General features: G+C 42.7%; 1 protein-coding gene across 6 annotated transcripts in view; it reads right to left on the bottom strand.

The window, feature by feature from the left end:
• The window catches only part of MYPN (myopalladin), a 164,393-nt gene that overhangs the window by 58,319 nt on the left and 79,112 nt on the right, over positions 1–26,962 (bottom strand). For all 6 annotated transcript variants that reach the window (XM_014574681.4, XM_006125268.5, XM_014574680.4 and 3 more), the window contains exons 5-10: positions 19,717–19,828; positions 8,852–8,923; positions 8,496–8,637; positions 6,711–6,734; positions 4,611–4,727; positions 1,996–2,365 (exon numbers count right to left, since the gene is read on the bottom strand). In XM_014574681.4, coding sequence (XP_014430167.3) covers positions 1,996–2,365; positions 4,611–4,727; positions 6,711–6,734; positions 8,496–8,637; positions 8,852–8,923; positions 19,717–19,828 — 837 coding nt within the window. The remainder of the gene's footprint in view (positions 1–1,995; positions 2,366–4,610; positions 4,728–6,710; positions 6,735–8,495; positions 8,638–8,851; positions 8,924–19,716; positions 19,829–26,962) is intronic.

Raw genomic sequence — 26,962 nt, 5'->3', positions numbered from 1 at the left:
GCTGTTCAGAAAAAAAGAGTATGCAGTTTGCCCATAAATTAAAGTTGGAACTTCAGAAGTCGCCCTTAACAAATTTACATTAGTCCTTAAAATTTCCCCTCAGACCACAATCCTCTAATGCTGTGTGTGTCTGGTATCACACCATCTTACAGCTGTACATATTTTGTCTTAGCACAAGATTAATTTTCTGGGTTATAGTTAGGGAATGTCTCATGAAACTTCATTTTCACATTCAGGAAACCATACAACTACTTGTCTATATGAAATACAAAACTGGATATTTCTGCTCATGATAAGATTATATAATACTCCTGAGGGCATTCTGCACCAAAAAGTAACAATTCTGTGCCAAAAATTAAAAATTATGTGCACAATATTTTAAAATGTTACAAATGTTATTTATCAAATAAATATGGAGGCCCCAGCTCAGCAATGGGGAGCACAGGACACTGGCTGCAGAGAGTTGGGAGATCACTGTGCAGCTCTTCCCACAATGGACATGGACTCAGTAGTGAGGCTGCATCCAACCATGACACAGTGCAAGGACCGGGCCTGCCCCAGAAGTACCCAAAGTCATCCATGTCAGGTGTACCAGGTGTGGGCAGGCAGGATCCAAGTGTGGAGGGCTTTAGTGTGAGGGGACCCGGGTATGAGTTGAGAGGGTTCTGGTTGGGACAGCCTGAATGCAGATGGCTCAATGGGAGATCAGGATAGGGGGATCTGGATGCATAGTGGCCTGTTTGAGTGTTCAGAGTGCAACAATAATGGGACTCTGCAGGGGGTCTGAGTTTCCTACAGCCAGGGATAAAATCTGGGGATAGGTCTGACTCAGTTTTGGATGATGTGCAGGAGAATAGAAAGTCCTGTTATCTCCAGCCCAGACAAAACTAGTAGCTAAGCCCGGTGTAGAATATGAGCCACTAACTGGGGCTTCCCAGACTCACTCCCTTCCCTACAGCAATTTAACTATCTGCCAGCTGCCTCAGGCGCTTGCTACTGGGGAGGGCTGCACAATCATTTCTGTGGTTTCCCTTTGCTTCCCTGTCAGAAAGTCATTTTTCTGCAGAAAACCAAAGACATTTTAAGGGGACACAAATTCTGTGCATGTGCAGTGGCTCAGAATTCCTCCAGGAGTAACATAAGGAGAGGTGAGTGAGAAATTTGCAAAGTTTGCCTGCATTTTGCCTGGATCCAGCCAGTATGATTAGGTTACGCCTACACAGCAACATTGTTTTGAAAAAACTAACGTTATTTCAAAATAACTTAGTCCAAGTTTACACAGAAAGCAGTTATTTCGAAATAATGAAGAAATACTTTCAAGCAGTTGGACTTCTTACTCTGACTCCTGTAGCCCTCATTATACAAGTAGTAAGGGAAATCAGAGGAAGAGTGTTCTGTTTCGAAGTAAGTGCTGTGTAGACGCTCCCAATTTCGAAATAAGCTATGCAATTAATGTAGCTCAATTTGCATAGCTTATTTTGAGTTAAGCCCTGCTGTATAGATGCACGCTTCGGGCTTACCTATACTAAAAGGAATATCGTTGCTGCTGCGATTGCTCTTCTGGAGTTCGATTTTGTGAGTCTAGTTAAGACTCGCTAAATCAAATTCAGAGGGCACCACTGCCAGCATCTGGTATTCCTGTTTATGCAAGGAGTACAGGAAGCCTGTTTGCTCCCATTGGCCTCCTGCTGTGGGGACATCACCAAGCTCGGCTTAAGGTAAGACAACTCCAGCTATGTATTTTATGTAGTTGGAGTTGTGTACCTTAAACCGAGCTGCTGGGTCTAATGTAGATCTGGTCTTGCTTGAAACATCTACACAGAAAATATCATAGAATTCATAAAATAAAAAGAAATGGGAGAAATATTTTTGAATTTTTAAATAAATGTTGCAAAGCACTTTCATTTCCTCATGAAATACACACAAACTCAGAGATAGTTCAATGGAATGTGAGTTCTAACACTAATATTAAGACTTAAAATCCCTTTTGCTTACAGTTTTGGTTTAGCCAGTACAGGAGGGGGCTCTTTTGTAGGTGAGGTTGGCTCTGGTATTTTCATTGTGTGTCCATTAATCCTCTCCTGGAAGTAGTGTGGTCTAATCTGGTTTGCAGAGACTACTCCATCTTCTGATGATGTTTCACTAGCTTTCTCATCTTCAGGCAGTTTAAAGTGCACCCGGAGGCCTATCTTAGAACTTGACCTGGGTTCATTGTGGTTCACAAGAACTCCTTCTAATTTAGGTTTTGGGGGTTGATCCACCACTGGAAGTGAAGGGATGAGTGGGGTAGGGTGATGTTCAGCAGCAATTAAGTTGATTGAGCTCATTGTATGAAGGACAGCGGTATTGCTATGGTCCTCAGGCCCTGAAATGGCAAATATTAAAATTACACTGTTACTTAAATGTGATGAATTAGATTTCAGTGAAACCATAACTCTTGCAGTTGGGAAAGCTCAGTTTAATGCCTTATCTAGCTTTGGAATGAATTGTTTTGCTGTATTCATGCAAACACCTATTTCTTAAACTTAACAAGGGATATTATAAAGATGAGAAAATGAATCTTTCTATAATTGGAAAGATCTAGACTCGGATGGCCTACACTCTGTTCTCCAATGAGTTCATAAGCATCTTTGAAATCATTTTTGTTTGTCTTTTAAGGTTATAAAGAAAACCTTCTGAACACGAGCTAAATGCAAATCAGTGCTGTGCTGAATGTTTTTTCCCCCATTTATTGATACTTTACTCAATCAGCTGCTCTGTGCCTCAACAGCTCAAACATATGACTGGCAGCTGAGGATCAGGGCCAATGTGTTCATTTTAGATTCTATGCTATAGTAAGAGAAGTGATAATCTGGATAAAAAAGGGAGAAATCACCGAAATAAAATTACTGACTAAATCCTGAAGTCAGTGAGTTTTGTCCCTTCATGTTCTATAGGAATGGACATAAGTACTCCAAATGGAGAAGTTACATTGTGAAAAGACCCATCAATCTACACACTATGGGTATGTCTACACTACAAAGTTAATTCGCAATAACAGCAGTTATTTCAAATTAACTTTAATAGCGTCTACACAGGCAATCCGCTATTTTGAAATAAGTTCAAAATAGTGGAACCCTTATTTCGAATTTGGTGAACCTCATTCTACGAGGAGTAACACCAAATTCAAAATAGCTATTTTGAATTAAGTGCTGTGTAGACACTTAATTTGAAATAGGCAGTCTCCAGCCCTTCCCAGGGAGCCCTGGTGGCCACTCTGGGCACAAACAGGAAAGCTTACTCTCCTCTCCCACAGCCCCAGAGACATTAAAGGGGGAGACCCTGGCCACAGTGCCTGTGCCAGCTCCAAGCCTGCCAGCCCAGAGCCGGCAGTGGCCACTGGGGTCCCTGACCCAGTGGCCCCAAAACATGAGCCAGCAAGCCACTGGCAGCCAGCCCTCCACCGCTCCCCAGGAGCAGTCTGCCAGCTCCCAGGAGCCTGACAGGGACTGGAGAAGGTGGATGCCTTCCTGGTCCAGGGTGGAGATCATGGACCTCATTCAGGTTTGGGAGGGATGCTCCCAATGTCCATGATCTCTGCACTAGACAGAGGAACGCGGCTGTCTATGGCAGGATAGCTGCCAGCCTGGCTACCAAAGGCCACATGCGAACCCAGGAGCAGGTTAGCATGAAAGTCAGGTTGGTCTGGCGAGACCCCCAACCCTAAGCCCTGAGCTTCCCCTCCCCCTTCTTCCCCTTGCTTCCCCCTTCCAGCTCCCTCCTCCCAGGTTTCCCCCTCCCCTCTTCCCCCCTCTCTCTTCCCCTCTCCCACCTCCTTTTCCCAGTCTCCCCAGAGGTTCATTCCCCCTCCCCCCAGTTTTGTTCAATAAACCCAGTTTCTATTTTTGAACATACGTGTCTTTTATTTGACATCAGGAAGGGAGGATAGGAAGGGGTAAGTGGAAGGACGTGAGGGAGGAATGGGGCACGAGCCCCCGGTGGGGAGGACCGGGGAAGCTCTGAGGGCTCCTCGGGGTGGACGCTCTCCCGCAAGGCCTCCTGGATCCTGACAGCCCCCTGATGGACCCCCTGGATGGCAGCCTGCAGCAAATGCAGCCGGGCTGATGGCAACGACCCAACGAGACCCACCGGCGTGCCCAGGGGCAGCTCTGGCTTCATGTGGCCGAATGCTGTGGTGTCCCAAGTTTGGGCACTCAGGGCACTCCAAGACAGGACTGCTTTGATGTCCCTCATTGAGGTAGACAAGCAAGCGGGGAACTCTGAGAACTGTCTGTCTGGGGTGGGGATATGGTCCCTTTAAGCATGGAGTTCAGTCAGCCTCAGGCAGCAGCACCACACACTAAGTCCTAATCTGATGCCCTGCCGGCACTGGTTCTGGCCAGCCTTAACTTCGGTTCAGGGTCCACTCAGTGTGGATGTGCTATTTCGAAATAGCAAAATGTTATTTCAAAATAGTTTTTGTGTGTAGATGCGTTTTTTCGAATTAGCTTAATTCGAATTAACTATTTCGAATTAAGTTAATTTGAAATAGCACTGTAGTGTAGACATACCCTATGACAGCCTGATCCATTTATATGTACTTACACGAAAGTTACTAAAAATTCTCTTACCTTTAACAGTTAGACAAGCGATGCTAGAGACGGTCCCATATTTATTGCTTGCAGTACACGTGAAACTCCCAGAATCTTCTGAAAATACCTCCGCAATTACCAAAGTGCAGATCTCCTCTGAAATTCATCAACAGAAATATTAGTGTTTTAGAACCCACTCCAAATGCTAACCAAACACATTAAGGGCTTGCCTACACTAGGACAGTCTCTACAGATTTCCAGTTATTGCTAAGACTCGTTCAGCTTCACCAGTGTTAACAATGTTGGCAGCCCTAGTATGAGCTGGCCACCAGCTGCCACTGGCACGTCTGCAGCAATTGGTATCCTATCTATACTAGAAGTCTAATATTGTTTGAACAGGTGTTAGCACTGTTGGGAACATTTTCTAAAATATCCCTGCTATATACAAGGCCAAAATAAAATAAAAGATCCCCTTCACTGAGGAGCTTAACATGGAATTTACTCAAACATAATGGGACGAATCCTTCCAAAATGCACTAGAAAAGTCACGTAAGGCCCTAAATAGGTGGGGAAATGGGCATAGTTAGCTGGAAACATTTTAGGCAGGATCGTCCCATGAGGTGAAAAAAACAAACACACGCGCACCTACACGTAGGGCCTGACTTTCAAATTTACAGGCACAATTTTGCATATGGATTAACAGTGCCCAAAATTCTATGTCAGAAAATCACTCTTTCTGTACCACGGGGACTCATTGTAGGCACCAAATTATGAATACCACTTTGGCAACCTGGCTTGAAAATCAACCTGTGATTTGGCTGACCAAGTGTCTGACATGTCCTGGCAGCTGCAGCAAGCTGATAAACCTGATGCCTACTAATTTCATGTGGGAACCCCTAATTCTTTTGTTATGAGAAGTAGTAAATAATATTTCCTTATCTACTTTCTCCACCCATCATGATTTTATAGATTTCTATCATATCCCCCATTAGTCATTTCTTTTCCAAACTGAAATGTCCCAGTCCAGATACTTTTCAAAAGAACAGTGGTGATGAGTCCAAAGTAACTGCACCCAACTATTACCTGCTAACAACCACTTCACATTACTCAGCAGTGATACCACTAGCTGATTAATGATGGCATTGGTGGATTCTGGAGGAAGTTCCATCTAATCATTCCTGGGCTGAAGTGAAAGCTATTGTGGAACAGAAGAAAATGTAGGAATCCACAGGGTTATGTTAGAGACATTAAAAAACAAAAACAAAAAGCCTCTCTGCAAGGGGCTGAGGGGAAACAAAATTTAACTTTTATTTATAAAAGTGACTGTTAAAAATAGTGATTCAATAATTTACTGCTATTTTCTCAGTGGCAGGGAACGCTATATTTTCAGATGTGCACTTTATTCTTTAATAATTCAAGTATCATTAGATCAGGGACTTCCTTATGGGGAAGTAATCACAAATTCCAAATCTTCTGGGTTTTGTTCATTTATTTATTTATTAAACTGTGAACAGTAGCCTATGATCAACCAGATTGGCAAATCCAGCCACTGATAGAATTCCCTGTCGGGGGTGAAACGTCTGATGTGGAACTCTCGGATTTCATTTGTTGGAGGTGGGAAATCAGAAGGAATAGCTGACATGGCTAAATATCTGAGGCAATGCTCCTTGACTGGTGAACTGGATAAAAATAGTCTATTATCAAATCATCTGATATACTTCTGACCACAAGAAAATAGAGGACCTTAATAGAGACTATTCCATTCATGTTTAGCCTGTGAGAAAGAATACTTGGGTCCCAGGTTGAATCAGATCAGAACAGAGTGGAGATCTCATTGTTTTCTTCTAAAATGAAAGAAGTCACTCTCTTTAGTGAGTTTTCTCTTTTGCAGAGCTTCTGTACTTTAACATTTACAGAACATTGTACAATAAATATTTGGGTAACAGCTACAATGGATAAAAGAAAAGCGAATGTGAAATTCACTTTTTGAGTTTAAATACAGAAATTTGCACCAGAAAAAACCTACAATCATGAATAAAAATCATCATCAACCTTATTTGTTTTAATTGATTCTTTTTATTTTATCTAATTAAATCCTCATGCTTATATTACCATGAACAAAAATTAGATTATATTTACCTGGCTCAGCCATAGACCGAGGTTCTACAGGGGAAAAACAATAGCAAGAGAATTATTGGATAGAATATATCATTAATTTTACGAACATGCTTTATTTTTCTCACAAATGACCCTCTATGAATTAATGTTGCTGTTCTCCACTCACAGTAATTTTCCTTTAAATATAAATTTCTATCACAGTGCCAAGAAAAAATCTGAAATTTTTTAGTCAAGGGAATAGTGTATCCATTAAGTGCACCCTCCTGCTCTGGGCTAGTCAATAGAGTAATGTTTCGATTAACTCTTTGGAAAAAGCAAAAAAAGGATTATCTACATTAAAAAAAAAGAATGTGTAAATCCATGGGTATGTCTACACTGGCCCCTTTTCCGAAAGGGGCATGGTAATTTTTGAAATCGCAATAGGGAAATGCGCGGGGGATTTAAATATCCCCCGCGGCATTTAAATAAAAATGTCCGCCGCTTTTTTCCGGCTTTTAGAAAAGCCGGAAAAGAGCGTCTACACTGGCCCCGATCCTCCGGAAAAAGCGCCCTTTTCCGGAGGATCTTATTCCTCCTTCAAAGTAGGAATAAGATCCTCCGGAAAAGGGCGCTTTTTCCGGAGGATCGGGGCCAGTGTAGACGCTCTTTTCCGGCTTTTCTAAAAGCCGGAAAAAAGCGGCGGACATTTTTATTTAAATGCCGCAGGGGATATTTAAATCCCCCGCGCATTTCCCTATTGCGATTTCAAAAATTACCATGCCCCTTCCGGAAAAGGGGCCAATGTAGACGAGCCCCATATGTATACATTGCCCTGAAATGTTACTGATTACCTACCACAAATGTGCATAGTTTGTGTGTGAATGAAGCTAACTGCATATGCAAAAAGCTAGCGGGCATTTTATAAACATCAATATACTAGAGAATAACATTAAATAAAAGATTAAGCACGTTTCATCTGATGGGACTGTGCAGAAAAGGAGTAAGAGACCCAAATACAGACAGAAAATAGACAATCAAGAAACAGGCAAAGGGGCAGTAGAGGGAAAGCAGAAGACAGTGAAACAGAACTCAAAATAAATTATATAAGGAAAGGAAGATCAAGATATCAAATCCAACTAAATAGAACTCGTGAGCAGTCATGGCCCCACTCTAAAATGCAGTCACACAAGGAAAGCCATAATCTGGCCTTTTATATGTAGCAGAAATCAGTATACAGAATGCTAGCAGTTGTCTGTACTCTGTCCATTACTCAGAAAATCAATTTGAATATGTAGGACAGATTAGATTGGAATCCTTTCCCAGTCCTTCCTCAGTAAACCCCACAGTAAATCAATGTGAATTCTGACAACTAAATTCTAAATCAGAACTTCAGAACTGGGTCCACTGGAAGCAAAGACTCTATTTAATGCATTATGAAGTTGATTAACTCCTGATGGTGGAAAAGAGAGCAAGCGTCACCTCATGTGAGAGCATATCTTTGCTTTTCTGTTCTGCAACAGGACACCAATTTTTAACATCAATAGCATTTACTGAAGAGATACTCTGAGTACATCCCCTTTGCTAAATCCTCCCATGAAGCACAGCCCACTTTTTGTGGCAATACTTGAGAGATCCTAGAGGAGTGGAACTTACGTGTATCTTGAGCTAATGCAACACTACTACTGCTGCAGGGGACTCTGGTCTGTCAGCATATAGTTTAATACAGACCTATGCACCATAAAAAACATTCCAAGAGCAAATATGCCAACATTTTTGTTAAAATGTCTATAATATGGCAGACAAAACATTTCCATGCAGGAAACATACTTTTTTGTAATATTCTAAAATCTGGAGAATCTTGTATTAATGTCCCTTCTCTGTACCATTCAACCTTTGGAGAAGGAGCTCCTTTCACCCTGCACTCAAAGACAACCAGCTGACCCTCAGAAGCTGAAATATCCTGTAGCGTCTAAAATATAAAAAGATCAATACATTGTTTAATGATTGTGAAAGTAAAATTGAGTCTTATGACTTAGTGACATTTAAAAAAAATCTGATAGACAATAATGCTGTAGATTTCTTTTTGCTATAAAGGAACACTAAGAAACAAATTTTTAAGTAACATATGCATAAAAAATTAGTTGACCTGTTTCATTTTCAAATGTGTAATCCAAACAAGTTACCTTTGTAAACACAGGAGCAGCTATTAAAGGTTTTCCATCCAATCCTTGCAAATAATTAGTGGGACTCTGACTCTGTAAATTAATAGATATGCATTCATAAAGTTTAGATATACAATAGGTATTATGCAGTGCAGGTACACAGGAGAAATATATTTCACACTTCAGTTGAAAAGTGAAAAGACTCATTACCAGTGTATTTAAATGTTAACTTGAAAGTGTTTTCTGTTTGTATGTTTATAATTGTATCCTTGTCTAAGATATTCTGAGGAATTTATTTAGTTCAGGATAGTTATTATCAAGTTACTAGGGATTATCCTCAAGTTGTTACTGTACTGAAATGTCCTTGCAGTCATATCAGTCTTTGCTTGACTGGTACCGTACATCACTCTGCTCTGATTAGCCACAGAACTTTGTCCTTTTACCACAACAAATGGCAGCCTCAGCACACACCTCACATAACTCCTCACATAATTTACCACGACAAATGGCTGCCTTCCCCCACCTCACGGAATTCCCCCTCTTGTTACTATCTACTCATGTGGCTTTTTAAGAAAAGGCTTATTCCACATACCCTACCCTGTGACCACCAACCCTATATTGATTCTAGCAATAGAAGACATGTGTAAAACACATCTGAAGTTGTACCACTAGTAGCAATAGTGGGAGTGTTAAAGAAAGATTCTGAGCTTTTAAGCACTGCACAGTTTAGCCCTGCTCGCAGCAAGTCTTCTTAATAGAGGTAAAAATACGGGGAGCTGGTATAGCCCAGAGTTAATGCTCCCACCTTCATTACTGCTGGTGGAACTGAATAGGTATTACTTATTGTGGAAAACATTTTAGAAAAAAGGACTAGGCAAAACAGTAATGCTTCTGACTGGCTGAGAAAGTCCATAATGAAATTAGTCATTCAGTAACTGGGACAACTGTATCTTAGCAGACTAAACTTCTAAATTTAAAAAAAGTAAAATAGACAATGAATTGAATGGCAGATTTGATTATTTGATTTAGCATTGCAACATGCAGCGTTTTACAACATAAACAAAAAAATTCTTCTAAAACTACTGGCTGTTCATTTTTAAAAGTATTTTTAAACAAATTAATCTTCATATTGGATAAGGAGGTTTATAGGGTGAAAGATAATATCTCCACAAGAAAATCTTAAGTGAAATCCTATCCCCATTTAAGTCAATGAGTTTTACCATTGACTTTCATAGGGTATCCTTGATTCTCCAATCTAAACTTTCCTTTACAAATGTGAAAATATATCTCCCACGAGTTTTCTTCCTAAATCTGTAAAACACTCTTACTAAATTTGAAGACTTTAGTTTTACATATTGAACAACCCATGTTCTTGTGTCTGTGTGACAGGGCGCCTGCCCTGCACTGGCCCTTTAAGGGCAAAACTCAGGCCCTGAGCAGGGGCTGAAAGCAAAGACTCAGCTGAGGCCGTTAGGGCTAATGAGAGCCCAGCTGGGGGCTATATAAAGAAGAACAGTTGCCTTCAGGAGAGAGAGAGAGCGAGCGAGCGAGAGCGAGCAGTGAAGAGCTGGCTGGGGAGGAAGCAGGAGGCTCCTAGGCGGGTGAACAGTATGGGGGCGGCCAGGAAGGGGCTCCCTGGCTGTAGGGCCTGGGGCTAGGCCTGGGGCTTGGAGGGTGGTAGCAACGCAGCTCAGGTAAGCAGGGCAGCAGAGATATACCCAGTGCTGGTGACGAATGGCCCGTGTAGACTGCAGCTTGCCCTGAGATGGGCTAGATGAAGACAGTTGGTGGGTAACAGAGGCACGGTGGGGAGTATGCACCCTAACAGTCATTAAGAAGAAGCAAAATTAAATAAATCATTGCTTGATCAAGGTGTGATCTACAGTCCACCTTGCTGAAGGACTATGTTAGGCAGAAAGCCTCCATATTTTCTAAAATAAATATACAGGTTCTTTTATTGCTTAAACTAAGCGAAGAACAAGACAAATTTGGAAAGTGTTTGCCTGAATTTCTTGTCAATGTACTATAAAATGAAAAATCATTAAGGAATTCTGTACTGAAGAAATGTAAAAAAATATTTGGTTTTCTTCATTAAAATTGTACTACAAAGGGAGGTGGCTACACAGGTTATAGCAGCATGCAAAGGAAATCCTTGGCAGGCTGAATTGTGTGACCAGGTTTTTGTTGATGTGCTTTACATGAAGTGTGCTTTGTGTTACTGGAATGTCACAAAGTAGATTGAGGCCACATCTATAAGGTTGATCGACACTCCAGAGATCGATCTTTTGGCATTTGATTTAGTGGGTCTAATATAGTCCTGTAAATCGAATGCTGAGTGCAGTTCCAGCCAGCATCTAGTACTCCTCCTTTTGTGAGGAGTAAGGGAAGCTGACAGAAGTGTTTGCTCCCGTCGGCCTCACACTGTGTGAACGTCATGAAAACGCAATTTAAGATTTGTAAGCTCCAGCTATGTAACTCACATAGCTGGAATTGTGATCTTAATTTGACCTCCTACTGTAGTATGGACCAGGCCTTAATGGATGTAACAAACTGCATAAAACTTGCAAGGGAGAGCACAAGTTGCAGAAGGGAAGAGTTTGGAGGATGAATAAGGAAACTAATCTGTGTGCATATGACTAGAAGACAGCTACAGTTGTAGCATTTCTGTATGGAATTTTCGTTAAAGCCTGTCCTTACAGTCATGAGTTCCTTCATGGCATTACCTGACATGAGGTATGTGAAACAGTGGGTTTGAATATCAGGACTAGGATACTTAACCAGGAGAACAGAAACTGCTCTGAAAGACTGATAGTTGTAGTAATCCAAGACTGATAGCTGTAGTGATTCTCCTGGATATGCTATTGTTTGTATAGCATTAAATCCTTTCAAAAGAGCTGTTTTACAATGCTAAGTCTAGAAAAGAGGACTGAATTCTTCATTACAGGAATTCTATCTTCTATGGGTACTGCAGTAATGCTAATCCATGGAGGCTTCCCAAGAGGTAGCTTCTTCTTAAATGACATGTGTGTGACAATCACCTAGCAAAGCAAACAAATGTACAGAGGTGGAATACTTTTCCACTCACCTTACTCAGCTGGGTGAATGTTATCAAAATGGAAGTATCCTGCTGCTGGCAAAAAATTTTTACTCTGTTACATAACTTGCTAACCAGGGCTTGATATACAGTTCCTTTCTGGAGGAGCAGAAACAGCCAAAAAATCAATGTAATTAAATTTTAGTTTCACTAGAAAAAAGAGGCTTTCAAATTTCAAACATAGTCAAAGATGGAGGGTTGATAAGTATATCAGGTTCACTAGGGTAGTACAGTCAGAACTCACAAGATCCATTGATGGCCACTGAGGGTACATCTACACTGCAACGCTATTTTGAAACAGCTAGTGCTGTTCTAAAATAACTTAGTCTGCGTCTACACAGCAGGCAGTTATTTTGAAATAGTGTCAAAATACTGTCAAACTGGAGGACTTCTTACTCCAACTCCTGTAGCCCTCATTGTACGAGGAGTAAGGGAAGTCAGAGGAAGAGTGCTCTATTTTGAAGTAAGTGCTGTGTAATGCTCCCTATTTTGCAATAACCTATTTTGAAATAAGATACGCAATTCATGAAGCTCAATTTGCATAACTTATTTTTAATTAAGCCTTGCAGTGTAGATGCACCCTGACAGAGATGGCACAGCAGTATGTAGGTGTAATCCACACACCTAGGCTATGTCTACACTCACGACTTCTTGCATGAGTAATGTGCAAATGAGGCTACGCGTGGAATATTGCTGAGCCTCATTTGCATATCTAATGAGCCACCATGTTTTTCAGAAGAGGCTCTTGTGCAAGAAGGAGCATCTACACTGCCCCTTCTTGTGCAAGAGGTTGTTTCTTGCGCAATGCTGTTCTTCCTGAAAAGTAATAGGTATAACGGCATTGCGCAAGAGGATTTTAGCCTCACTTGCATATTACTCACGCAAGAAACCACGAGTGTAGACATAGCCCTAGTGTGGTTCCTGAACAATTCAAATGGTACCTAGACCACAGCAACAGTTAAGATTAAGAGACCTCTACAGCATGGGCTGAGAGCCCACTCACTTTTAGCTCAGAGGTTGGAGGCTCCTATACTTGGCTTCAGAGGTCCCAGGTTCAAATCCGCCAGGTGGCAGTTACATAGGGTTACTGGTATCCCCTGGGTTCACAAAATGTGGTCATGTCAAGATTCTACAGAAATCATTTGTCGTCATACTTACTGTGAAATATATGTGCAGTTAATGTGTAATGAATTATATATATATATATATATATATACACACACTAAAAATTATGTTCATAAGATCTTGTAATTAAAGCCAGGTTACACAGAGGTAACTTGCAATGAGTCAGATCTCTGCAGGCAGGAGATGGGAGAGCTCCCTGGCTGACCATTGTGTGTAGTGTGTATTTTACAATGGAAGTCTATATGCATATCAATTCAAATGCTAATGAATAGATTGTGAGTGCTGAAGAAAAAAAATTCCGCAGGGTTGTTTTCTTTTATGAGTAAAGACAATGAACTTTTAGGGATATAACTGAAGGTATGGAGGAACACTGGCCATCCTTCAGTCTGGGAAGAGAAGCTGACATTATGCTTGATCTTATGAAAAGTAGATCTCAACCATCCTGGTTGAAAACACTGGGGAAAGGATTGGGGTAAGCCACACTATGTGGGATTAAGGGATGTCTTATGAGTTGAGTTTAGGCTCTAGAGAGTATGTTATGATTTTGTTTTCTATGTAACACTTGTTTCCAGTATTTTTACTTATTACATTTTGAATCTTTGTTCTTTGATAAATGTAACCTTGTTTTCACTACACACAGATTGTAAATGAGATGTGTTAAGCAGAGTGGTGATCTTGAGTCACATCTGGTAAGCTGATGTTTACTACTCCTTTGGGAATAGAGAATCTGTAAGTTTTGCGAGTGTTCAGTGGATAAAGGGCTGAACAGTCCTGAGTGAGGCTTTAAGAACCTAGGGGTTAATGTGTGCCCTACTGCTAATCTGTACAGGTAGAAGTATTGCCAGAGAGTGGTGGAATTAAGGATCTGACAAGACAGCCTCACGCTAAGGGCAGGTGGTAGTGCAGGGCAAATACTTTTATAAATCTGGCAAAAGATGGGCAAATTGTTTTACAGTGACTTGCTACTTCTCCTTATGTAGATTTATAAAACTTTCCATTTTTGTAAGTGAGACATGCTAGTAACTATGATGGACCTTTGAGGTGAAAATGACTTACAGAAAGCAAAGCTAATTTTATTTTGATAACATTAAGGGTATGTCTACACAGCAACGTTATTTCAAAATAATCTACATAGCAGGCAGTTATGTTGACATAATTTTGAAATATTGTCAAACTGAAGGACTCCTTACTCGGACTCCTGTAACCTTAATTGTACAAGGAGTGAGGGAAGTCAGAGGAAGAGTGCTCTATTTTGAAATAAGTGCTGTGTAGATGCTCTGAATTTCGAAATAAGATATTTCAAAATAAGCTATGCAACTGACACAGTTCAATTTGCATAGCTTATTTTTAGTTAAGCCCTGCTGTGTAGATGCACCCATAGAGTCACATTTTCAGATTTGCTGACGTAAATTGTGTGCAACCGTGGAAGTACAGTTTCTGCATTTGTGTGTGCAGACTGGACATGTGCATACCTTACTACACAATTTGCATTTAAAGCAGGTTTCAAAGTTCAAAATGAAAGGATCCCTTCTGAAAATGTGATGAGCGAAAAAAGTTGATGAGCGAATGTAATGGAGACAATTTTTTATTTTAGAAAGCGGAGAAAGCTTCTACAGGGGAGCTGTTCTAGATTTTATTTTAACAAATAGGGAGGAACTAGGTGAGAATATGGAAGTGAAAGGCAGATTGCGTGAAAGTGGTCAGGAATGGTAAAAGGGAGAACAGCAAAGTAAAGGCAATGGAAGTCAAGAAGACAGACTTTAGCAACTTAGGCTGTGTCTAGACTACATGCCTGTCGTCAGAAGCATGTAGATTAGACACATAGGCAAAGGCAAATGAAGCCGCGATTTAAATGATCGCGGCTTCATTTAAATTTACATGGCTGCCGCGCTGAGGCGACAAACAGCTGATCAGCTGTTTGTCTGCTCAGCGCGCTAGTTTGGACGTTCCCCTGCCGACATCAAAGCCCTTTGTCGGCAGCCCCGTTATTCCTTGTAGGATGAGGTTTACCAGACCTGTTCCAAACCCTTAATTGTAGTTGCCCTTTTTTGAACCCTTTCTAAGGCCAAAATATCTTTTTTGAAGTGAGGAGACCACATCTGTACACTGTACTGAAGATATGGTGTACCATAGTTTGATACTTCCCCTCCTCCTTCTTCCCTGGCTTCCCCCTTCCAGCTCCCTCCTCCCAGATTTCCACCTCCCCTCTCCTACCCTCTCTCTTCCCCTCACCTACCTCCTTATCCCAGTCTCCACACAGGTTAATCCCCCCTGTTTTGTTAAATAAAGAGTTTCTATTTTTGAACATAGGTGTCCTTTATTTTTTACATTAGAAAGAGGGGCTAGGGAGGGCTGAGTGGAAGGAGATGAGGGCGGAATGGGGCATGAGCCCCCGATGGGGACGACTGGGGTGGCTCTGCAGGCTCCTTGGGGTGGAAGCTCTCCTGCAGGGCCTCCTGGATCATGACAGCCCCCTATTAGGCCCTCCCCCCGGATGGAAGCCTGCGGCAAGTGCAGCCAGGCTGATGGTCAAGTGCTGTGATGTGCCAAGTGCGGGCACTCAGGGCACTCCAAGACAGGACTGCTTTGCTGTTCCTCATCGAGTTAAACAAGCAAGCGGGGAACCCTGAGACCTGTCTGTCCGGGGTGAGGGTTGGGTCCCTTTAAGCACAGCCCTCAGCTAGCCTGAGGCAGCAGCTCCACACTAAGTCCTAACCTGATGCCCTGCCGGCACTGATTCCAGCCAGCCTTAAGTTCGGTTCATGGTCCACCCAATATGGACATGCTAGTTCAAATTAGCAAAATGCTAATTCAAATTAGTTTTTAGGTTTAGATGCACTAATTCGAATTAGCTTAGTTTGAATTAATTAATTTGAACTTAGTTCAAATTAGTGCTATAGTGTAGATATACCCTATAGAGTAACACTGTTGCAAAACAAAAACCTTCAAACATCATTTTGCATTTTGTATTAATAGGAGTGTTGTAAGCAAGACATGAGAAGTATTTCTCTGGTCTACTCTCCTGTGATTAGGCCTCAACTAGAGTATTGTGTCCAGGAAAAATGTGGACAAATGGGAGAGTGTCAGAATGAATTAATTTATTATTATTATAGAAAACATGACTTATGAGGGAAGATTGAAAAAACTGGGTGGCTGTGTCTAGACTGGCAAGTTTTTCTGCAAAAGCAGCTGTTTTTGCGGAAAAACTTGCTAGCTGTCTATACTGGCTGCTTGAATTTCTGCAAGAACACTGACGATCTCATGTAAGATTGTCAGTGTTCTTGCGGAAATGCTATGCTGCTCCCGTTCGGGCAAAAGCCCTCTTGCACAAATTCTTTTGCGCAAGAGAGCCAGTGTAGACAACGTGGTATTGTTTTGCACAAAAAAGCCCCAATTGTGAAAATGGCTATCAGGGCTTTCTTACGCAAAACCGCGTCTAGATTGCCAATCTAGATGCTCTTTTCCGCAAATGCTTTTAATGGAAAAACTTTTCCGTTAAAAGCATTTGCAGAAAATCATGCCAGTTTAGATGTAGCCAGTGTTTAGTCAGAAATAGAAGATTGAGAGGTGACATAACAGCAGCTTTCAAGTACCTAAAAGGGTGTTACAAGTAGGAGGGAAAAACATTATTCTCATTAAACTGATGATAGGGCAAGAAGCAGTGGACTTAAATTGCAGCATGGGAGGCTTAGGTTGGACATTTGGGAAACCTTTCTGTCAGATTGGTTAAGAACTGGAATAAATTGTTTACGGAGATTGTGGATTCTTCATCATTGGAGATATTTAAGAGCAGGTTAGATAAATATCTGTCACGGACGACCTCAATTGGGGTGGAGAACCTTTTTTGGTCAGGGGATGCTGACCCACAGAAAAATCAATCAAGTGGAAGGCAGTGGAGGCTGGAGTGACAGCATTGGCTCCCCAGTGCTGGGTGGGAAGGAGCCCTGAGTCCCAGGTGCTGGATCCAGGTAAACCAGGGACAGCATCTGGCCCTGGGCCTTAGATTCTCCATCCCGATCTAGGTGGTCCTGCGATGAGTGCAGGAGACTATACTTGAAGACCTTTCAAGGTCTCCTCCACTTCTTGTATTCTATTTGATGATTAAGTGCATGAAGTCCACAGGAAAAATAACTGTAAGAAATTGTTTTCCTGGAAAAGATGGTGAGTAAAAACTAGTTTGAATACCCTAACAACCTCTTCTCTGTACTTCATAGTGTCACAGAATGAAAGACCTGTTCCCTTATCAGTCAGAACTGACAGACAGAACTTTGAGAGTATGCCTCATCTGTGGAGAAAATGGAGAAGATTATGAAGGTGTACAGAGTTTAACAAAGGAGGACTGGTACATAACACGGTGTTTAAATCTTTTGCTGTTATTCATTTTCTCCTTCCTAATGTGCCTAAGATGTCCATTTAAATGCTGATCTTTAACTTGTTCTATTGCTACTACTTCCTGGAAGGAATTCAGGTCTCAGTTACAGTGGTGTACATCCAGAATAACTTTAAACTTTAAACAGGTTAATTTAATTATAGCCTAATTAGAAGATTTTTCAGTCATTGCTCGGGTCCTTAACTCGTTTTTTGGATAATAAAATGGAAAATTTGTGTTTCATTTGAAACATTGCTCTGGGGTGGGGCTGGGGATGAGGAGTTCAGTTTGCAAGCTGCCCCCGGGAGAGAGGACTAACCCAGTCCTCTCTCACTGCAGCAACTTGGGACTAGGTAAGAAGCACCTCTCCAGGGCTGCTGCAGCTCCAGAGGGCACAGCACGGGAGGGGTGCAGGTCCAGGTTCATCTGCCCTCCTCCGCTCCCCACCCAGAGTGAGGATTGCAGCAAACTTTCTCCTTGTTCCCTGATGAAGGGGAATCACCAACAATGTCCCCATAGGAATTGCAGGAGGGAGGTTCATCTCTTTTATCTCACTAAAGGGTGCCTGGGTCATGGGAGGCATGGGAGTGTGTCCCTAGCTAGCCCCTTTCACCTGCCTGGTGATTCTGTTTCTTTTCTGCATGGTTTTATGAGAAGCAATCCTATTCCAGTCACATCCCATTTTCCTGGCACAACCAAACCCTTACCTTGCTTTAAGTTATGATAACCAGAAGCTGCATCCCAAATGTGGTGGTCCTAACTCTTTCCATTTAGGAGGAGTTCTTGAACAAATGGCATTTTGCCAGTGTATTTAGAAAAGCTATGAAATATTACATAGGTACATTACAATATATCACTAACCCTCTGCACAGCAAAGTCAGGTCAAATAACTCATTTACACTCTTGGCAAAGAGTTAGCAAACAGTCTTAAACATAACAATTTAAGGAGATTATTCATCAAGAATGTAGTCATATCTGCTCACAACTTTTCAATTAAACAATATGGCTAGTGGTTTCCTTTACAGAGGAAAATAGTTTACTCTTAAAAGCAAATATTCTGCTTTCCTTCAGAATGGAGAATTATAAGCTAAGATCAACCAAAAACCTCTAAACAGGAATATTAAACACATTATAGAGATCATTTTAACACAAATCATGGAAGTTTCCCTGAATTAAAATTAATTTCAATGAGTCCTATCAGGAAAAAAGAAAACTGTGTTAGGCTACATTATATATGTCTGTCACTACCACTGAATGTGAACAAATCAGTCTGCAATGTGAAGACACTAATGAACTGCCCTACATAACTATTACTACATGGAATTTCTGACCTGCTAGTGTACATGGGTTCCCTCTACTGGATGAGATGGCAAAACTGCTCCTTTTGCTCACTGAGAGTGCATCTGGCTAGGGTGCAGGGTGCAGCTGCTTTTGCGCAAAATCTTGCTGCCTGTCTATACTGGCTGCGAGTATTTGCGCAAGAACACTGACTTTGTACTGTACAAAATCAGTGGTTCTTGCGCAAACACTCCGACACTCCCGCTCAGGAATAAGCCCTCTTGTGCAAGTATTCTTGCACAAGAGGGCCAGTGTAGACAGCCAAGTTAATTTCTTGTGCAAGAGAGCATCTACACTGGCACTGATGCTTTTGTGCAAAAGCAAATCTTTTGTGCAAAGGCACATGCCAGTATAGATGCTCTCTTGCGCAAATAGTTTTAAAGGAAAAACTTTTCTGTTAAAAGTACAGTATTTGTGCAAAATCATGTCAGTCTAGACGCAGCCTGACTCAGAGTATGGACATATGTTCATTTTTTTGGTTGTATCACTTTGGTATATATGGTTGTGCCGATTTTCTTCCACATATGGATCTGAAGAAGTGGGTCTGGCCCATGAAAGCTCATCACCTAATAAACCATCTTGTTAGTCTTTAAAGTGCTACATAGTTCTGTCTTTTGTTTCAGGGTATGGCTAGACTGCTTAAAACCCTTGCAGCCAATCTCAAAGCCTAGGACTCCAAACTCTGGCTTGTGCTACGGAGCTTAAAAAGCTGTGTAGGCATTTGGGCTTGGGCTCTGCCTATGCTTTGAGATCAAGAGGCTATATTCTCTCAGCCACGTGTGATATGGTTAGCTAGCAGTTATGAGACTTATGTGTGCATGCAAGCATGTATCATCATGATATTCAGAGATACAAGTTTATCAGACAGGCATATCATATGTAAACATTAAGCTACATAAGAAACATATTTGAGAGACAGATTTTGCTTAAATAGATTATACAAAATATTGTCACCAGTACCTGATAAACAGGCTGAGACACAGTAGACGGCACGTTTGGTGTCTCTTGATGAATGGCTGTAGAATTAGCGGGAGATGCTAAATGCAGAGAGACATCAACTGGTTTCTGGATTCTGTGAAATATTTAAATGCACAATTTTTTTCCAAAATCAAGCAGTGTGCTTTTATGATTAGAGGACAGTATTGCATAGATATTCTTGCTCATTAACTCTTCTCCCATATAGAGCACAGTATAACAATACCATAAAATTTTTCAGTCTTTGATTAGCTTTAGATCTCATCTGAATCAATATGATAAAAGCAGTTTCATGTGGAAATATATATGTGGAACTAATACTTTTGCTGAACAAGTTTGTCATATACTACTCAGGCAGCTGATTTAATTTAACTGTATATTATAAAAAGCAGCGTGGATTAACTAGTTTTGTGTCTATAACTGTTCCAAGATATACTGGGGCATTGCACCAGCACAGAGTCAACTTTAGAAACAAGGGGTGCATACTGCTCCTTCCTCAATTGTACTCAGTGCTCTTTAGGCACATATGAGGATCTGACTCTGTGTGTATTGTTCACTATGATAAAAATCCAGTTCTTAAAGAAGAGTGGCAGGAATATTTTCACTTTAATGAAAATATTATTAATTTTGGTTGCACATTTTACAGATGTATTTTTTGATTTTTCATTCCTGCTATGTCATGTCCACTTATAATTCAACTAGCATCCTGAATATGATAGTTGGTTCTGTTTATTTCTAGTGCAAAGTAAAAGGGTACATCTACACTACTTGGCTATTTTGAAATAAGCTATTCCAGAATAGCTTATTTCAAAATAGCATGTCTACATTGCAGGGAAGCCTCAAAATTAGACCGAGGCAGGTTTCCCTAATATAGACGTGCTATCTCGATTTGGATCCCCAGGAGGTACTAGGGAGGAATAACTTAGAATGGCCCTGGTGAGGGGCTATTTCCTAGTGACAGATGATGTAGGGAAAGCTGAAGTACTCAATGCTTTCTTTGCCTCTGTATTCACGGACAAGGTCGGCTCCCGGACTAATACACTAAGTGACACAAGATGGAATGAAGATAGACAGCCCTTGGTGGGTAAAGAACAGGCTAGGAATTATTTAGAAAAGCTAAACATGCACAAATCCATGGGTCCGGACTTAATGCATCCAAGGGTACTGAGGGAGTTGGCAAATGTCATTGAGGAGCCTTTGGCCATTATCTTTGAAAAATCGTGGTGATCGGGAGAGATCCCGGATGACTGGAAAAAGGCAAATGTGGCACCCATCTTCAAAAAAGGGAAGAAGGATGATCCAGGGAACTATAGGCCGGTCAGTCTTACCTTGGTTTCTGGAAAAATCATGGAAGGGATCATTAAGGAATCTATTTTGAGGCATTTGGAAGACAGGAAAGTGATTAGGAATAGTCAGCATGGATTCACAAGACCAATCTGATTAGCATCTATGATGAGGTAACTGGCTCTGTGGACATGGGAAAGTCAGTGGATGTTACATATCTTGACTTTAGCAAGGCTTTTGATATGGTCTCCCACAATATTCTTGCCAGCAAGTTAAGGGAATGTGGATTGGATAAATGGACGGTAAGATGGATAGAAAGCTGGCTAGAAGGCCGAGCCCAGCGGGTAGTGATCAATGGCTCGATGTCAGGATGGTGGTCGGTTTCTAGCGGAGTGCCCCAAGGTTCGGTTCTAAGACCAGTTTTGTTCAATATCTTTATTACTTACTTGGATGTGGGGATGGATTGCACCCTCAGCAAGTTTGCAAATGACACTAAGCTAGGGTGAGAGGTAGATAGGTTCCAGAGTGACTTAGACAAATTGGAGGATTGGGCCACAAGAAATCTGATGAGGTTCAACAAGGACGGAAGAATCCCAACCATTGTTACAGGCTGGGGACCAACCAGCTAAGTAGTAGTTCTGCAGAAAAGCACCTGGGGGTTAGAGTGGATGAGAAGCTGGATATATGAGTCAACAGTGTGCCCTTGTAGCCAAGGAGACTAATGGCATATTAGGTTGCATTAAGAGGAGCATTGCCAGCAGGTCCAGAGATGTCATTATTCCCCTTTATTTGGCTTTGGTGAGGCCACATCTGGAGTATTGTGTCCAGTTCTGGACCCCCCACTACAAAACGGATGTAGACACATTGGAGAGGGTCCAGCAGAGGGCAACCAAAATGATTAGGGGGCTGGAGCATATGACCTATGAGGAGAGGCTGAGGGAGTTGGGTCTGTTTAGTCTGCAGAAGCGAAGAGTGAGGGGGGATTTGATAGCAGCCTTCAACTTCCTGAAGGGAGGTTCCAAAGAGGATGGAGAGAGGCTGTTCTCAGTAGTGACAGATGGCAGAACAAGGAGCAATGGTCTCAAGTTGTGGTGGAAGAGGTCCAGGTTGGATATTAGGAAAAACTATTTCACTAAGAGAGTGGTGAAGCACTGGAATGGGTTACCTAGGGAAGTAGTGGTGTCTCCATCCCTAGAGGTGTTTAAGTCTTGGCTTGACAAAGCCCTGGCTGGGTTGATTTAGTTGGGATTGGTCCTGCCTAGACTTGATGACCTTCTGAGGTCTTTTCCATCTCTATGGTTCTGATTCTATTTCAAAATAGCAGCGGTGGAGTGTCTACACATGCCTTATTTTGAAATTGTTATTTTGGAATAGGTGTTATTCATTATAGAATGAAGTTTACAGATTTCAGAATAACCATCCGTTATTTTGAAATTATTTCAAAGTAACAGAATGGCTGTGTAGACACTCACATTATTATTTTGAAATAATGCTAGTTATCTCTAAATAACAGTTCAGTGTAGATGCACCCAAAATGATTAGAACCATTTACTTTTTAATTTTCTTTGGGCTGTACATGTGCCTCCTATGGAATGTATCAAAGCCTTCCCAGAGAAGCCAGTCTCAGAGTTTGAAAAAACACTGCTGCAAATTTAGCAGTGTAGACGTAGCCTTAGAATAGCATTCTCTTTATCAAGCAATACAGGATTGAAGTACATGGCTTCAAAATTTAATTGAAGTGAGCAAACTGGAGACAACAAACAGGTGATGTTTTCTCATTTCTTTAAGATCAAGATAATAGTGGACAGGCCTGGAGGCATGATGTAGCTCATCCTGATAATGCTGTCCATCTCAAATAATCTTGTGAAGTAAGAATTGTTATGAATGAAACCTTTAGAAAAGCCATTGCTAGGGTAGTGCAAAACTTTCATTATGAAATGTGAAGACTGGTGGAACTCTCCTGATTTCATGTAGGCTTTTGACAGAGCTAGGCAAATTTTTCCAGACAAACAGTTTTATTTGCCAAAAAAATGCAGTTGCTTGGTCAAATTCAGTTAATGATTTCAGCCAAATCAAATGGTTTTTTAAAAAATGTTTCACTGTTTTATTTGAACATTTTTTTAAACAAAATGTTTTGAATTTTTTATTTGAACCAACATATTCTGATAAGGATTATTAAAAGAAACAAGAATAACAGAAAAAAGGATTCTTGGTGAGGGCATGTCTACACTAGGAAATTATTTCAAAATAAGTAAAATCGACATAACTCTGGCTTTAACAAAATCAAAATAGCATATACCCACTACAGGGAAGCATCAAAATTAGTCAGAATTATTTCAAAATAGCATGTCCACACAGATTGAAGCCTGCCTCAGAATTAGAGCCCCCAGAAGCAGTCTGGGGAAGGCATCAGTAGGGCGGAGATTTCCTCTGGCTGCTTGATCAGGCAAGCTGCGACACGTGCTTTCTTTATGGCTGCATCTCACACGCCTCTCCTCCTTGTGGGTCACAATATGGACGCAGTGTGCTCTGGTTGTCCTTGAAGCACTCAAAGCATGGGGCTGGAGCCTGCGTGCTGCTCCAGCAGAATGAGGACTAGTCCAGACTGCAGGCCCTGATCACCCAGGTCCTGGCACTCCTGCTGCTGCAAATGCCCCTCAATCTCTTGGACATCATGGAATGCTGCTTCTGGTGGCGAGAGGACAATTTGGACTGCTGGGACCCCGCCTCATCCTGCAGTGATGGGATGACCAGCAGCAGCTGCAGAACTTCTGCATGCGGAAGGCCACCTTCCTGGAGCTCTGCGAGTGGAGAAGGACATCCCCATCGCACTTTGGAAGCTCTCCATGCCACCATGCCAGACTGCTTCCACTCTGTCGGGAACCAGTTTGGCATGAGGAAATCCTCAGTCAGGGCCATGTTCCTGCAGGTAGCCAAGGCCATCAACCATGTGCTGCTACAGAGGGTCATCACCCTGGGGAACGTAGACATCATCATTGACAGTTGCCACTATAGGTTTCCCTAACTGCAAGGGGGGGCATAGATGGCACTCACATCTCCATCCTTCCTCCCTTCCCACACCTCAGACTACATAAACAGGAAGGGGTACTTCTCCAGGGTGCTGCAAGCTCCATGGTGCTTCTGTGGATCACAAGGGACACTTCACCAACATCAACATCGGATGGTCGGGAAAGGCGCACAACGCCTGCATCTTCTAGAACTGCTGCCTCTTCTGAAGGATGCACATCGGCATTTTTCTCCCCGACTGCACCATCAGAGTTGGACATGTCCATCCTCCTGGGCAATGCAGCCTATCCCTTGCTCCCCTGGATCATGAAGCTCTATATGAGCAGCCTGGACCACACCAAGGAGTACTTCAATGCCAGGCTGAGAAGGTGCCACATGGTGGCAGTGTGTGTATTTGGTCACTTAAAGGAGAGGTTCTGGAGCCTCCTTACCCACTTGGACCTCAGCGAGTGCAACATCCCCTTCATGGTGGTGGCCTGCTGCATGCTCCACAACCTCTGTGAGAACGACCAAATTTTTCTGCCAGTGTGGGGGCAGAGGCTGAACAGCCAGCCAGGGCACACAAGCAGCCAGATACCAGCACCATCAGGAGAGCAAATCAAAGGGCTGTGCTCATTAGGGAGGCCTTGATGGGGAGTTTTGTCCAAAGTCAGCTGTGAGATTCTCTCCTGTGCCTCTCCACAAGTGGCCCCTACATTCCCTCTGGGTGCCTTCCCCCCATCCCTCCCTTCTTCTGCCCTCCCTTCTCATCTTCCCCCTGCTCCCTGCAAATCAAATAAAAAAGCCTTTTGTGAAAAAACAGGACTGTTTATTGGGGGGATGTACAACAGGGGAGGGGCTGGGGAAAGAACCTGGAATGGGGAAGAGGTAAAAGGGGAGGAGATGCTCAGGGATGGGGCTGGGAGAGGTGCCTGCCTCCATGTGGTTGGGAGGCTTTAGCTGCCTGAGAGGTCCCACCACTGCATGTTCTGGGGCCCCAGCATCCCGTGGGGGAACTAGGAGGAGAAGCGAAAAGGAGGGCAGGGAGGAGACTGGTGACCTGCTCTATGCACGAGGTCACATGCTGCATCACCAAAGTGATGGTGCTGGTGCACAAGCTGGTCCCAGGCAGCCTTCCTCTGCTTCCAGTCAGTAGCCAGCTCCTGGCGCTCCTCCTTGAGTCCCTGGATGAGGGACTGCAGGCAGGCAGAACATCTACTCCCACAACAGGTCCTCACAGGTTCTCTTCTGCCTGCAGATCCCACAAAGTCAGGAAGATGGCATGGGAGGTAGTGGATGCAGTAAGCTCATGGCTGGTCCAGCTTTGAAGAAAAGTTACAAGGGCAGTCATCCCAGGAGACACTGTGTATGAAGCCTAGCCCTAATCTCTGAGGTGACTCTGAAAGTCTTGGTTCAGATGATGGCAATGTGCTCTGAGCAAGCCCATATGTTGCCTAGATAGTGGGCACTTTTCTACAGAGGCACAGACATCCCAGGAGAAGATGGCTACCCCCATGGCCCAGGGACAATCAGGCATGGTAAGGTGCGGGCCAGGTCAGGAGCCTGTGGGCAGGACAGGAGGTCAGGGTGGCTTGGCTTCCTTCTTGTCCCACACATGCTGCATCCGGCATTGGCAGCATCCATAGAGAGAACTTCTATCACTGCTCGCTGGTGTGTATAGGAAAAGTTATACAACTTACCTGGAGTGCCTTTCCCGGGTTCGTCCAAGGCCTGGGAGACATCCTGGGAGAGGGGGACTGGCTCCGGGTGAGGATCAGGTCCTGGCTGGTAGGAATAGTTGCCTGCTGGCCGCTGCCTCCTTCTCCTGTTCCTTGTTGGCAACACCGCCCTCCTGGAGGCTGATGCTGGGAGGGGAGGGGTGATCACCCTCTCTCCCAGGATTGCATCCAGCTACTTGAAATGCAGGACATGTGTGGTACCATCCCAGAGTGTCTGCTTTGCTCCTTGGCCTTGTGGTACGGCTGACAGAGCTCCTTGACTTTCATCTGGACTTGGTCCAGGATCTGGTTACGGCCTTTATAGGCTAGGCTGGTGGTGATCTGGCTGTAGATATCCACATTCTGCTTTCTGGTGCGGAGATCCTGGAGGTGGGTCTCCTTTCCCTCCTCCCCAACCTCAGTGAGGTCCAGGATCTCTGCATCAATTCCAGGCCAGAGCTCTCCTGTATCCCTGGCCAGTGGCAGCCAAAGGAGCAGCAGGAGTGCTGGCAGCCATGGGAGGCTCTGAGGCCGGGTTGGCTCCTGAGATGCTGCTGTCTCGAATGGTGCCGGCAAAGCTGCCGAGTGGAGTATTAAGTTCTGCAGGAGAAGGGAAACAGTGGAGCTGGCAGGTGTGGCCAAAGCAATCAGAACTGAAGAACTCCAGAGACCTCTGAAGGCCAATTCTTTTGAATTAGCAGCACTGGATCATCTACACAAATGCTATTTTGAAATAAGAATTTTGAAATTAGCGTTATTCCCTGAGGAAAGGAGGAGTAGGGTGATGCTCTGCTTATAATTTTGAAATAAGGAGGGTTATCTTGAAATAACTCCCTAGTGTAGACCAGGGCTCAGAGGGGTAACTGTGTTAGTCTGTAACTTTAAAAACAACAGGTAGTCCTGTGGCAGCTTAGAGACTAACAAGGGGTTTAAAAACACTCAGAACAGAAACTTAAAAAAAAAGTTTGGGTCAGTGACCAAACTGAAAAATCAATTACTTGCTCAGATCTAGCTTAGTGTCAATTCCAAAATTTGATGAAGACTCATGAACTAAGCAACCTGAGTCATTTGAGATTCCATATTCCTCTGAATGGCATTATGTTGTAACAATATGTTTTGTAAGAGCAGTGTTAGCTTTGACTGATAATTTGGCAGCCAGACTCTTCCCCCCCCCCCCCCCCCAAAAAAAAAGCAAAGAAATCATTGCATTTAGGTTTGGAGTT

Source organism: Pelodiscus sinensis, chromosome 8 (assembly GCF_052426305.1).
Source record: "Pelodiscus sinensis isolate ZL-2025 chromosome 8, ASM5242630v1, whole genome shotgun sequence".
Classification (NCBI taxonomy): Eukaryota; Metazoa; Chordata; order Testudines; family Trionychidae; genus Pelodiscus; species Pelodiscus sinensis.
Note: the sequence above shows the minus strand (reverse complement) of the source record. Positions and strands in the feature narration are given on the sequence as shown.